At 47.2% G+C, this 13,415-nt stretch overlaps 5 protein-coding genes across 5 annotated transcripts; 3 read left to right on the top strand and 2 right to left on the bottom strand.

Moving 5' to 3' along the window:
• Positions 1-1,138: 1,138 nt before the first annotated feature.
• N7446_013839 (zinc-dependent alcohol dehydrogenase) lies at positions 1,139-2,317 on the bottom strand (the record flags this gene model as incomplete). Its single annotated transcript, XM_058522579.1, has 3 exons — positions 1,139-1,185; positions 1,236-1,590; positions 1,652-2,317. 3 exons carry the CDS (start codon positions 2,315-2,317, stop codon positions 1,139-1,141), a joined length of 1,068 nt encoding a protein of 355 aa, XP_058366056.1.
• Positions 2,318-3,076: 759 nt separating this feature from the next.
• N7446_013838 (aldehyde dehydrogenase family protein) lies at positions 3,077-4,759 on the top strand (the record flags this gene model as incomplete). Its single annotated transcript, XM_058522578.1, has 4 exons — positions 3,077-3,135; positions 3,197-4,398; positions 4,468-4,537; positions 4,609-4,759. The coding sequence occupies 4 exons, from the start codon at positions 3,077-3,079 to the stop codon at positions 4,757-4,759; spliced, it is 1,482 nt and encodes a 493-aa protein (XP_058366055.1).
• A 743-nt stretch (positions 4,760-5,502) lies between these two features.
• N7446_013837 (uncharacterized protein) lies at positions 5,503-5,982 on the bottom strand (the record flags this gene model as incomplete). The annotated part of the gene is made up of 1 exon (XM_058522577.1): positions 5,503-5,982. One exon carries the CDS (start codon positions 5,980-5,982, stop codon positions 5,503-5,505), a length of 480 nt encoding a protein of 159 aa, XP_058366054.1.
• A 1,483-nt stretch (positions 5,983-7,465) lies between these two features.
• Positions 7,466-8,068, top strand: N7446_013836 (Alcohol dehydrogenase C-terminal; the record flags this gene model as incomplete). Its single annotated transcript, XM_058522576.1, has 3 exons — positions 7,466-7,564; positions 7,612-7,705; positions 7,740-8,068. The coding sequence occupies 3 exons, from the start codon at positions 7,466-7,468 to the stop codon at positions 8,066-8,068; spliced, it is 522 nt and encodes a 173-aa protein (XP_058366053.1).
• A 1,505-nt stretch (positions 8,069-9,573) lies between these two features.
• N7446_013835 (aromatic acid exporter family protein) lies at positions 9,574-13,102 on the top strand (the record flags this gene model as incomplete). Its single annotated transcript, XM_058522575.1, has 9 exons — positions 9,574-9,689; positions 9,843-9,875; positions 9,923-10,046; positions 10,106-10,232; positions 10,295-10,301; positions 10,350-10,465; positions 10,516-11,426; positions 11,488-12,617; positions 12,673-13,102. 9 exons carry the CDS (start codon positions 9,574-9,576, stop codon positions 13,100-13,102), a joined length of 2,994 nt encoding a protein of 997 aa, XP_058366052.1.
• Positions 13,103-13,415: the final 313 nt, after the last annotated feature.

Below are 13,415 nucleotides of genomic sequence, written 5' to 3'. Positions count from 1 at the left end.
TTTTACAAGTAACCGAGCGTCACGGAAAGGATGATTCCGATGTCGCACATTATCGGTAATCCCGCAGTCGCCCCGTATGTATCACCTCACTAATATCCGGCACAGGAAAGACACTACTCTAAAAGCAGAGGTACATGTTCGCAATGGAAACCCCCTGGGAGAAAGCCTTCCTGAGTTCATCGATCCAAGTTTGCTCCACACTCTGGAAGAGCCGCACGAAACCCCAGAAAATAGATTCGGAGACGTTCCAGCAGAGCAATTGAAGCCTGAAGGACTTGAGTCGCAATATACTTGCGTGAATAGCTACGGCGGGCATAGAATCAAAAATCGCCAATGTAGTGAACCAAGCTATGGATTCACTATTAGTAGCGGTTGGGTAAGTACAATACTTCCGTTTGAAGTGGATTAAGAGCGCAAAGAACCAACGAACATAGCTGGGAGAAATGCAAGGTGTAAATTTGGTTATTTTTGAGCGCCTTACAAAAGGAGGAAAAGAAAATCAGAAAATTGGCTGCTCTAGTGATTACGTTTGAAGAGGAGCTCACAGCCATGTTCAATATTATCATCCTTATTGACACGGGAGGTAGGAGTCTCTGCCTTTAACAATATGAAGCTACATTTTTCAATGCCAATGTGTAGTTATGGAAAAATAAGCCTTGTATTAAGATTGATCTGACTTTCAATAAGGGGAGAGACTTGTTTCCTTTCTCCACTTTGCAACCTCGGGATAGTCCGCCTTACCCGATAAATCGATCCAGGTTTTACCCATAGAGCAAAAGCCCAGATTGTCATGATATTGACGGCGGCAAAGAACACATCTTGACTGATGAGACTAGCTACATACACATATCTTGGACAGCATTGGGCCACGGGCACAACATGATGCGAGGAATGTTGCGGAGCCGCTCGGAATGGATAACTGATAAACAAAGATCAACCTCAATTTTGATGTTGAATGCTGTAATAAAGAGGTTGGCTTCAACAGTAGTTTTCAAGTGTAACATTTCTTGGTGGTTCAATAACTTAGGAACTTCAATTTGTACTTATGTGCATTCTCTTCGCAAAGTTCTCCACCGAAATAACTTATATCTCAACTCCATTCGCATAATTTATCCTCAAAGCCCTGATAATCGACCTACTACTCTGGCATCTCAAGCACATAGCGGCCAGCAATTTTGCCTTGCTCTGTGTTGGGTCAGTAATCATGCCAGCAACTAAAGAAGGGAGTGACGAACCCATGAGATCGAAGATCTTTGGAAGATCCTTCAAAGGAGCAAGCTTGAACGGCGCTTTGATCAATCCTCGAGCAAAGAAATCGAGAGCTTCCACGCCATCCTGTCGGTTTCCAACGTAACTGCCCTTGATACTAATCATGCGGACCACTGTATTAAGAACCGGCGCCTTAAGGAACGCATCTGGAGGCAAACCGATGGCGATAATTGTCCCTCGGGAGCGAACATATTCCGTGGCCTGTTGGAAAGGCTTTTCAGACACCGCCAACAAAATAACGGCATGCGCGCCAAGACCATCCGGAGTCGCTGCTTTCACATCGGCCACCAAGTCTTTCGACTTAGTGAAATCAACATAAGCCTGGATCCTGTTAGATTTGAATGCATGCTTATATCAGGGTCTAGGCTCTTCATCTTCATACCTCGGTGCCGAGCTGTTCACACATAGCTTTCTTCTCATCACCTCCATCTACAGCTACAACCCTGACACCCATAGCCTTAGCGTACTGCTGCGCAAGGGAACCAAGGCCACCACCAGCTCCAACGATAGCAACTGTCTGACCAGGCCGGACCCCAGATTCCTTCAAACCCTTATAAACAGTGATACCAGCGCAAAGAACCGGGGCAGCTGCATCAAGAGGAACATTTTTCGGAATATTCGAGGCATGAGTAGCCTTGCCGACGGCATATTGCTGGAAAGTGCCGTCAACAGTATATCCCGAAAGCTGTGCATTGGCACACAAGGGGTCGTCCGATTGCCGACAGAATTCACATTCAGAGCAGGACCCGTTGATCCACTTAATGCCGGCGTGATCGCCGATTTCAAATCCATTAACCAGTGCACCCTTGGCCACGACCACTCCAGCACCTTCGTGTCCACCGACCAGTGGGAACTTGACTGGGATAGGCCAGTGGCCCATCATCGCATGCAGATCAGTGTGGCATACGCCGGAGTAGCGAATCTTCACTAGAATCTGATCGGGACCCGGCTTGGGTACGGGAATCTGCTTGTAGACAAGTGGGCCTCCGACCTTTTCGGCAACTTGGGCCCACTGCATTTCAGGAATGGTCATCTCAGAAATGGTCATTTTGACAAGGTAGCTCGAGGTGTGGAATCGGTAAAACTCGTGTGTTGAAAGCGGGTTGAGACGGATGTAATACTGTTGGATTAATTGGTAAGACTTTTAAGGGTGTTGATGAAGACTTTATAGTTGACGCTGTTGGCGGAGGACGTTGTGGTAAGAGAAGAATGGCAGGGCCTCTCGCTTCAATTCTCGGAATTTGTGCGATCGCGGCAAAATGTTTCGGACAACCGGGTGAGTGAAAAAGCAACGACATCCAATGCCTCTCAAGGTAGATCAGGGATGACGCGGAAACTCTCAGGGCAACAACGTTCTTGCGGGGTTTGCGGGGATTCCCCACGCATGCGGAGCCGCATGGCCGATCTATGAAATGTTCCCATCTGATGATAGAACACGGCTTTGCCTATTATGGCATTTCAAGATCTCTGATGTCAGATCCCAAGGTACTTGTCAAGTTGTTGTCAGGCTAACGAAGTCAGCATACCCATTTCTCCGCTTAGAACCCTTCTCGCTGCACACTGACTGGAACTCAATACACACCCTCGCTCAACAGCAAGAAAACAGCAAGAACCCCCGAACCGGCCATCACTCATCTTCCCCCGCTCGAGGTTGCCGGTGATTTCCGTCCCCTTGGCTCCGATATCTATCTCAGCGTTGATATTTAAAGCGGTTCCAACCCCAGCTGAGACACTTTATGTTTCAGTACCGCATTCTTCAGTCATACCTGAGGTGAACATTTACCGTCCAGCTTTCTCTTCTTCAATCATGTCTCTGTTTCAAACAATCAAGACCCCCGTGGTAACATATGAACAACCCCTGGGACTGTAAGCTCCCGTCAGGCAAACCCAACATGAGGTGGTACCGTTTCTCACAAGTCCACGTTAGGTTCATCAACAATGAATTTGTCAAGGGTGTGGAAGGCAGAACCTTTGAAACAATCAACCCTCATAACGAGAAGCCGATTGTAGCTGTGCACGAAGGCACGGCAAAAGACGTGGATATTGCCGTGAAAACTGCCCGTAAAGCGCTGGAGGGCGAGTGGAAACGGATCACTCCCTCTGAGCGTGGCCGCCTTCTCACTCGTCTCGCGGACTTCCTAGAACGAGATATCGATATAGTCGCTGCTATTGAAGCCCTTGATAATGGCAAGGCTGTGACAATGGCTAAAGGCGATGTCACTGCTGCAGCCGGGTGCTTACGCTACTATGGTGGCTGGGCTGACAAGATCTATGGCCAGACAATCGATACCGACGCCAATAGCTTGACGTATACCCGCCATGAACCGGTCGGCGTCTGCGGCCAAATCATCCCATGGAACTTCCCCCTCCTCATGTTTGCATGGAAGATTGGGCCTGCTCTCGCGACGGGCAACACGATTGTCCTGAAAACTGCGGAGCAAACGCCACTTTCAGCGCTCTATGCTGCCACCCTAATTAAAGAAGCCGGCTTCCCTCCTGGAGTAGTCAACGTTATCTCAGGATTTGGAAAAGATGCAGGCGCGGCAATTGCGGCCCATATGGATATCGACAAAGTCGCATTCACCGGGTCAACTTTAGTCGGCCGCCAAATTATGCGAGAGGCTGCTAATAGCAATTTGAAGAAGGTGACTCTTGAACTTGGAGGGAAGTCGCCGAATATAATTCTTCCCGATGCAAATCTGGAGGAGGCAATCGGATGGGTGAACATGGGGATCTTCTTCAACCATGGGCAATGCTGCTGTGCGGGCTCTCGAATTCTTGTCCACGAGTCTATTTATGACCGATTTTTGGAGCTTTTCAAGAAGCGAGCCGAGCAGAACAAGGTCGGCGATCCGTTCAATTCTGACACTTTCCAAGGTCCTCAGGTGTCTCAAGTGCAATATGATAGAATCATGAGTTATATTGCCGATGGGAAAAGCGCAGGGGCCAGTATCATCACGGGTGGTGGTCGGCATGGAGCGGAAGGATACTACATCCAACCCACGATTTTTGCCGATGTTGATGAGAAAATGACGATTGTGAAAGACGAGATCTTTGGACCTGTCTGCACAGTGCAAAAGGTCCGTGATGAAGACGAAGCGATTCGCGTGGCCAATGACACAAACTACGGTAATGACCCTAAGCTATAGGACCTTCCACTGTATCAGAGCTTGAGCTGACTATGTCGACTAATCGCAGGCCTAGCTGCGGCTGTCCATACCACGAACATCAATACTGCCATCAGAGTGTCAAATGCGATCAAAGCAGGGTGAGCTTTCCTTATATATTAGTTTATATATTAGTAGCTCTCGGATTTTGTTGACAACCCGCTCGCAACAGAACCGTTTGGGTTAACAACTACAACACTCTCCACTACCAGATGCCCTTTGGTGGCTTCAAAGAATCAGGAGTAGGTCGAGAGCTGGGTTCATATGCTCTTGAGAACTACACAGAGGTGAAAACAGTCCACGTGCGCTTATCTCAATCTTAAGCCTCCTGATTTGGGGTTTTCGCCGTTTGTCTCTTGCATTTCCTACTTCGACATATCTCGACATATCAGATCGTGGAGGCGATTAGGCAGATGTGTCAGTGCTGCAGGTCGGGCTTTTGCTTTCGGTTATCCCCTCAGTCCATATTTTGCTCCAGGTAGTGATTGGGTTCCCCTAGTTTTGTGTTAGAAATTGAACACCGTCAACGATTCTAATTTTTTGGAGTGCCAGTTGCATATATTTTATACAGCGCTAACATTTAATGGTCACCTTCCAGATAACTGATATGCTAGTATGGTCTTCACTTTCATAAATTGGGGTCATTGCGAACCTTGTTATATACCGGATAATTTTTGAAAAAACGCAAATAGCAGTATTCCTCTTATCCCTCCATCTAACACCCGTTGGTCGCTGCTGGTATACTGCGGAACCAACCTGATATAAATTAAACCGTCATCCCGAGGTGCCGGGGACATGCAGAAGGTGCAACAGTGGAAGAGATGCACAATGCATTGCGTGGAGTCAAAGTCTTTAGTCTTGTAGGCTTCGATGTTAAAGGTGTTTGGAAGGGGGTGGCTGTTCATATACGTAGTCACTGTTTTCACTCCGGGAAATAACAAGTTAACTACAAGAACTGAGGGTACAGACTTGCAGCATGGCATAAATAACTAACATAGATGACTAATGTAATCTGAAGTTTCGCAAATAAAAAGCCAGTATCGCTTCGAACGATAGATTTCACAAATCATACGCCAGCTGCGTTCTGCAAAACGCCTTTGTCAAAGTAGCATCTTAGGCTCCAGATTTGTAGTCCATCGGTGCCGTGGCCTTGCTCTGCCTCAGCAATCTCATACACAAATGCCTGAGGAAGAGGCACCGTCTCCGTACCACCATTTGGAGTCAGTAGAGTTGTAACCTCCACGATAAGTGTGTGCTTCTCGGTTTGATCATTGCTCAACACTGTCACCGAAATGACTTCGTGACCGCATCGCTCGAACTGCCCATATAGAGCGATATAGTAATCCCATATCTGCTGCGCGCCGGAGATCGCTGAATTATCAGGGTTCACAAGCGTCGCCGTAGAGGCATAGTACTTAAGAGGGGATGTGGTAACCTTGGCAGTATCGAAATCGACAGCGTATTTGGCATACCAGGAGAGGATGGGATGCGAAGAAATGGTCGAAGGACCGAGTGGTCCCCGGAGGACAGTAGCAGTAATAGGCATAATCAAGATTAAATCGATATAGCTAGTGGCAGAACACAGGGTGAAGGTGGTACGTGTTAATGAATGTGGCCAGTCCACGTGTATTTATACATGGGTAGCTGAAAAACATTAGTCACTTCATATAGCTGTGCAAATTTATGACCTTTTACTGTAACAGCCAACTTCAATAGTTTTGTTAATACCTCGGTCCGTCATTTCGCCTCCCAATCCTTATCGTATCTCCCTGGCATTCCGAACCGAGCAATGGCAATTACCGGGATACCGTTCCATGTTGATCGCCATCCTCGGCTCGCTTTGCACTTCTGCCGACTGCCGCTTCTCAGTTGGACTCTTAGCATAAAATGGATTTATCCTTTCAATATACAAACGCTGCTAAATCTCTGGCACATATCTACGACTGAAGCTTTGTCTCCCCTTCTCCATATTATTCATGGATTATTATTGAAGAGCGTGAAATTTGCTCAATGAGCACTTTCACAGCGCAATTTATGTTCATAAGATTAACCAGCTACAAATTCATGATGAATTTTTACGCGTGGCGCTCCCCGCACTCATCATAAGTAAGGTCATTAAAATTGCTCTTGGAACGTTAGGAACTGATGTACGTCGTAATAATATCCTGGAACCCACGTCATCAAACGCGCCCTATAGCGCTAATTTCATATCTCCGAGGAATCAGTCCCAAGGAAAACTGAAAGGTGGATAGCGGCGAATAGAACTACTCGTCCCATTGAAGTATGCAGCCAATCGGAAATAATGAAGTTACCGAGGGCCGCAGTATTAAGATGAACCAAAAATATCGCAAGTGTTACGTATATGTGCACATGTTGCCCTACTGCGGTTTTATTTGCGGCCCTATCAATGGTTGATGATATGTTCCCGATTTACCGCCAACGTATTTAATGGATCTTAGCTACAGGTAATCTTTCACATCTAGTGCTGCTTAACTTAATAGCAGCTGCTATTGTAATCGAGCTTGCTTTTCCCTTGCGGTATCTGTAACAAGGACCAGTTATGCGTGGTGATGATACATTCATAATACATCCATTGCGTCCATTCCAAAATATTTCCATTTCTCGGAGGGACCCACTAACCGATTATATGGGGAGCCGAGGACGCCGAAACATCCGCGGGTAACTCGGCCATCGAACCTGGCTGGTGTTTGGCAGCTTATAAAGGGTTACAGGAGCTTCTTGGCCTTTCCTCGTCTTTCTAGCTGCAGGTCAAAGATATCCAACCGTAACCGTTGTTCTAGGGCTTACTTTGGACTTCTCCCAGACCTCACTATAACCTGGGCTTTTGTTTATGTGCTGTCACAGAAAAAGGCCAAGTGTTCTTATCTACAGTCCATTGCATCATCTAGAAGGTATGACGACTCAAGATACGACTCAATTTGCTCGCAGACATTCTGACAGATCAAGATTGGTGGTAGAACACTGTCTTCTTCCTCACCTTGAACGATTATCATTCCTCTTCTTTCACCATGTCTGCGGAATATTTGGCAACCCAGCTTGCGAAGCGTCCCGAGACCACTATTGTTCCAGGAGACGTTCGCGACAAGAACGCATCCAACTCCTCATTCGTGGGAATTTCAAGATAGGGAGGTCCTCTGGAAACACTTTATCTTAGGCTAGATCCAGCGATGCGCGCTGGCTGGATGATCGGCCATCGTACATCCCTCCAGTCGCATTTGGCGAAATCATGTGTGGCCATGATTTAGGGCGTGTGTATTGCCTCAAGATCACAATCTTTCCCAGTTGGCTCGTATGCAGTCGGTATGATGGGCTGGACTGAGAAGGCGGTTGTTAACGAGAGCTGTCTAAATGCGATATCCACACCAGATCCCGTTCACGCAGGTCGTTTGACGGACAGTATGGGAATTCTTGGTCTCACAGGTGTCACAGCATACTGGGGTATGATTGAAGTTGTTGGCGTTAAACCTGGTGATTTTGTGGTGGTTTCTGGTGCTGCTGGAGCAACTGGGACTATGGCTGGACAGATTGCAAAAATCCACGATGCCACAGTTTATGGAACTGCTGGCTCCGCTGAGATATCGGCGCATGAAAGGATAAGGTTCTCGGCGTAATACCAGACCAGAACCTTCGATTCAAGTCTCACGTCGGAAAGGCTGTAGGCAAGGGAATGGAGCCTATCCTGGCTCTCAGACGCCTGGCGGATTACGACAACCCGTAGCTCGGTAGCTGTTCGCCTCTACAGCTAGGTCGAAGACTGACCACGCAGCATCGGAGTACTGCTCTACGCGAATAGACACGATCATTAGCCCATATTGGACGGCCGTTCGCAATTATAAAGCGGGTCACGACGCAGATAATCATCAGTGTGTTCTGGACCACGACTCTTGCGATCGGCGAAGATGAGGCGGGGACTGAGCCGACTTTGTACCACTGCGTGGTCGGCGTCAACTAAGTCGACATCGGCTTGTCAAGTCCGACGGACAGTAGTGGAGACGTGCCTAACGCCCACTGTGCCAATTCAGGGGTAGTGTTGGGGGCTGTCTCGTATCTAGGACGATGGCCCTTCGTTTCCATATTTCCCTGTAGAAAATACGAAGTGTGCTGAAATGTACTATTCAATGGGAAAAGTCACGGTGAACATATCCGAGGTACATATTCAACGACGTGGCGCACACCAGCTGGGGGCTGCATACGACCCGAGATCGTGAAAAGCCCGAGGAATTTGATAATAATAATAGCAACAACAATATGTGGCTGATGCGGATCAGTAAAAAAGCCGCAACATCGCAAATGATTCCTGCCTTGTCTATGTGAAAAGCACAGTTGATTTCCAATCAACTTAGAGTTTACATGTAAATATAGCCTGCTGTATTTCATCAGGATCATTCCTCTGAACTACAAACAGATCGCACAACCTCACGAAACCGCTCCCCGTTACTGTCTTGATAGATGCCTTCAGCTTTTGGATTGTGATATAGCACTCGATTGTTAAGCAAGACAATTGTTATTACTACAATAACAATCCATGGAGCATCAGTGAAGAACAGACAGCATGAAGTTCAAAACTTGAGTTGCCCACCTATGTCTTCGGAATAAGGCGATTTTGGGGGATCTAGGTTGAGGGGCGGATGGCCAGTCAACCATGGATCTTCCGCCACTCAGCGCTCGGCTTTCCTCTCGACAATTTGGTCGATAAGATTTTATAAACCTCAAATATAAGCTTCATGGTGAGGTCATATTTTCACCCTTTAACTTTTGACTATCCTGCCTCTCCGGCTGCTGTTCAACCCATTCTTGCCTACCGCATTCATTGGAGCTTTTTCGACATACTCGACACTTACACGTTCAGGTTGCTTCAACTTACATCTCCATTTGCAGGTGTTTTAGTGACCAGTTCAACCTTTGGTGGACATACGGAGATTACTGGGGTAACCTCCCAACATTGTCGGGTGGATCAAATCCATGTATGCCCCTTCCCGAGTGCTGGGTTAACACAGAGAGTATATCGTGGAAGGAGGGATTTCGGTGCAATATTCGGGGAGGTTAGCTGCCTGCAAGCTGACTAAATACAGTATCAGGTCTTAGTGCTCCCAATTATTTACTTCGACTTTGAAAGATGCCCCAGGAGTCGATTGGAAATCACGCGACTGCTCATCAAGATGGGTCGTCGAGATGGAAGAAGATAGCAGCTAAATATGGAATTGACGCTCCGCTTGTGCTATTGATGATTAAGTATATTATTCCATTTGGTTTGCCCTTTTACCCGTTCTCTTCAACTGGACCGAGAGGCATCAACCACAACTGCTCAAGACTCAGCAGTTGCTGGAATTTCTGGAATTCCGTGCGTCCTATTGCAAAAAAAAAGTGCTAACAGCTCAACCACAGGGGAACCGTTGCGCCTACCGTTGGCGTTGCTATGTATATTTTCTTCCTATATACTTGAGATAAAGGCTGATGCTCTAAAGATATCAGGTCGACTCCGTTGCGAGACATTTCTCGACAATTGGCTATCTAATCCCAATAATGTCCATCCTAACCGTTCCGGTGCTGCCTCGGGCGCGATTTTGCCAGAATCTTGTAGTGACCTGCGTAGGGCCTCCATTACACATCTATGGAAATATGATAACTAATCGGCAGTGCTTTCCTAGCTTTTGACTTGTTTCGCAGCTGCAATCTCGCTACTTGCGATGTGGTGTGCGGTTCAGGCTCGAGAAAACACGACCCACCTCAACGGAGAAACAAATTCTAATGGTCCGGTTGCTGGTGCTACTATTAGTCCGTACAATACAGCAGCCAGCGCTAATATGGGAGTTTGGCTTTTTTCGACGTATGGTTAGCTAACACGTCAGTTATCGCAAGCCAAACCACTCGCTCTATTAACCACTGGAACAGATTCCGGGCCTATCGACCTCAATATTTCCTGCCTTCCATTATTTTTTCAATTTTTATCAATGTGACGGCAACCTACGGAACGCAATTTGCAACTATGAAGGAAGCGGAATCCCTAGGTTGTGTCTTCTTTCCAGTGCAAAAAATGGACCGTATTAATACCTTTCAGTAACTCATTTACTGGAGAGTTTTTTCGTCGGATTTGGAATCTCAGCTGCCACAAATCTCCTCCTTGTTCCATTCACCTCTCGAAATATTGTCACCATGCTAATGGCTCGAGAACTCCACGGGTTCAAGGGCGCTTTGGAAGCGCAGAGTCAATATATGGCGTCACTTCCCACGCGTGATTGGTACGGTACTGCATATGCTCCGAACGATCATGATAGCGGAATAGACGACTACTACAATTCTCTCGCGAGGACCAGCCCTTGGCCTGAGGCCGATGTTTTGAAGAAGATCCTAACCAGTATTACCACACTCCAAGCAAAGTCACAATCGGAACTTCGCTACGCAAAAGTTGAGGCGACATGGGGCAGGTTAGACGCAAAAGATTTGGAGACCATAAGCCACCTAGAAAGGAAAATTTTGTTCCCCCTTTTAGGCATGGAGTGCCTCAGTCATGCCACGAATCGCATCGAGAAACGTGGTGGTTGGGAGGCTGTGAGCGGTTTAAAGGCTGCTCATTCTCTGACCGATACTGAGTATGCCCACCTCCAGGATAGGGAAAGACAGCAGTGGCACTGGATATGTGGGCAGCTGTGTGCTCGTGCCCAACAGCTTCAGAAAGGGATGACGATAGGCCTTGACGAGTCATTGTATGCTCTGCGACTCGGGAAGCGGCCCGCATCTTCTGTCAGAACTGACCTCGAAGCGAATGGCCACAATTGTTCACCTGAGAATAGGGACTGGGTCGCGCACTGTGAGGGAATGATACAGCAATTTCTTAAAGAGAGACAAGGCCCCATAGAAGACTGGTGTGCTTCCAAGGGCATGGATGATTCTTTCCAACAGAACCACGCGACACAACAGGACTATCCTTTACACCAACGGCACTTGTCTCAGCTGTACCTGGTACTCGATGTGAGCTTTTTCATTTTGATTCTTACCATAGTAAAAATACAAGATGCTGATCTTTTCCAAGCTAGATTATTTTTGCATTATGACTGCGCAAGCGATCTTAGATCTGGCTAAGTATGCTAAATCCAAAGTGAATGATGGAACGATGGCAAGGAGCAGGCTTATCTTCCCAACTTGGAAACAACTTAAGAAATGGGCCAGAGACACAGTATCTCGCGAGGACAGCAATTTGGATTACCAGGAATATAGTACCCGATCTGGTACTGTCATAGTCCGCCTTAGCGACATTGAGCAGTCCAAAAAGGATCCTGAACACCTTCCCCCGGTGTCCGCCTGGGAAAAAATATCGGATAAATTCCGCATCATTTCTCACATCTTCGGCTCTTCAGAGTCAGCATTTGGCTTCCGAGTTGCAACAGCCACCATGGTGATTTCAATTGTTTGTTTCTTGAGGGATTCTCAGCAGTTCTTCATTGAACAGCGCTTGATCTGGGGTTCGATCATGGTCGCCATCAGCATGACGAGAACCGCAGGGTCGGGCATCTATGGACAATTCATACGATTTGGTGGAACAGCACTTGCGATGATCGCATCGTACGTTATTTGGTATATCGTCGATCAGCGAACGGCGGGCATTATCGTCTTTCTCGGCATAACAATGTTCTTTTACCACTACCCATTGATCAAACACCCTGACACCCTCGTCATTCCAATGATAGGAATGGTCACGGTTATCCTGATAGTGGGATATGAACTTCAAGTTAAGAAAATCGGTATTCCCATCTCGATTTCCAATGGCCAGGTCTACCATCCCCTGTACGAGCTTGCTCCGTACAGGTTAGCTACAGTCCTTGGTGGCCTGGCTGTCGCATTCATCTTTACGCACTTTCCGTCAGTTACTACAGTTCGGCGACAGCTCCGAGAGGACCTAGGAGCTTCTCTTTATCTGCTGGGCAACTACTATTGCTCTGTGCATCAAACAGTATCACTCAAGATAAGAGGAGCAGAAGGAGATCCGGGGGACGAAAGAAGTCCAGGAAGAAGACTCCAGAAAGCTCGAAGTCGACTCTTCGCTAAAGAAATTATTCTCCTCGAAGGCATGAAGAAGCACAAGAAATTCGCGACATGGGAACTCGGGTTGGGTGGGAAGTTCCCAGAAGCATCCTACGACAGGCTCATTAATCATACTCAGCAGTCAGTTTCACCCCATATGCAGGTTCAACTCATTCTCGCGACTGACTACTTCCAGTATCGTTCATTTCACAACCATGATATCTCACGTCGCCGAGTCATTTCAAAATTTCCCAACTTCCACTGGGGTTCAAAAAACCTCAGATTCGTGGTTGAAAGACTTCAAGAATCTTGTGATCTCCCTAGAGCTAAGTTCCCGGGAGGTTTCTGCTACTCTCTCTTTGATCGCTACTGCTATATCAACGGGCCGGCCATTACCTTCGTTCCTTAGAGCTCCAGAGCCAGTCAGCCTGGATCAGCTGCTCAAGAAGACTGACTGTGATATCCTCAGTGCGCTGCACGTGTGTGAGCCGGGCTACGCGGCTTTTGCCGTCATACAAGTAGCAAGTGCACTATTGGCGGATGATCTAAAAGGTTTGTTGCGTGAGACGAAAAAGTTAGTTGGAGAGGAGAACTTTGGCATTGATGTTTTCTCTTTGCATGATTAGAGCTAGTCTGATAAGGAAATGCTATATGGAGGCAACGGCCATGTGGTTCTAATTATAAAAGAAACTCTGAGCGTCCCTCGAAGTCCCCGGCCTATCCTGTTGTATCCGTTAGTTTAGCACGCGAGCTCGCTAAATCTAACGCTCAGTTCTATTCCTAGATCAGGTGACCATGGTCTCGACTTGGCTGTTTCAGCGTTCGGTTTCGGGTTAAAGGCGAGAAAATAAAGGAATGCATTGTCCTGAATGAGGTCCATTTCCAGTAGAATTGTCTAGACTTATTTCAGTTTGCAGAGTCCATGGTTCTCTTTGATTG

The sequence above is a fragment of the Penicillium canescens genome, assembly GCF_028828765.1.
Source record: "Penicillium canescens strain IBT 15451 chromosome Unknown utg000011l_segment0_segment0, whole genome shotgun sequence".
In the NCBI taxonomy this organism is placed as follows: domain Eukaryota; kingdom Fungi; phylum Ascomycota; class Eurotiomycetes; order Eurotiales; family Aspergillaceae; genus Penicillium; species Penicillium canescens.
Note: the sequence above shows the minus strand (reverse complement) of the source record. Positions and strands in the feature narration are given on the sequence as shown.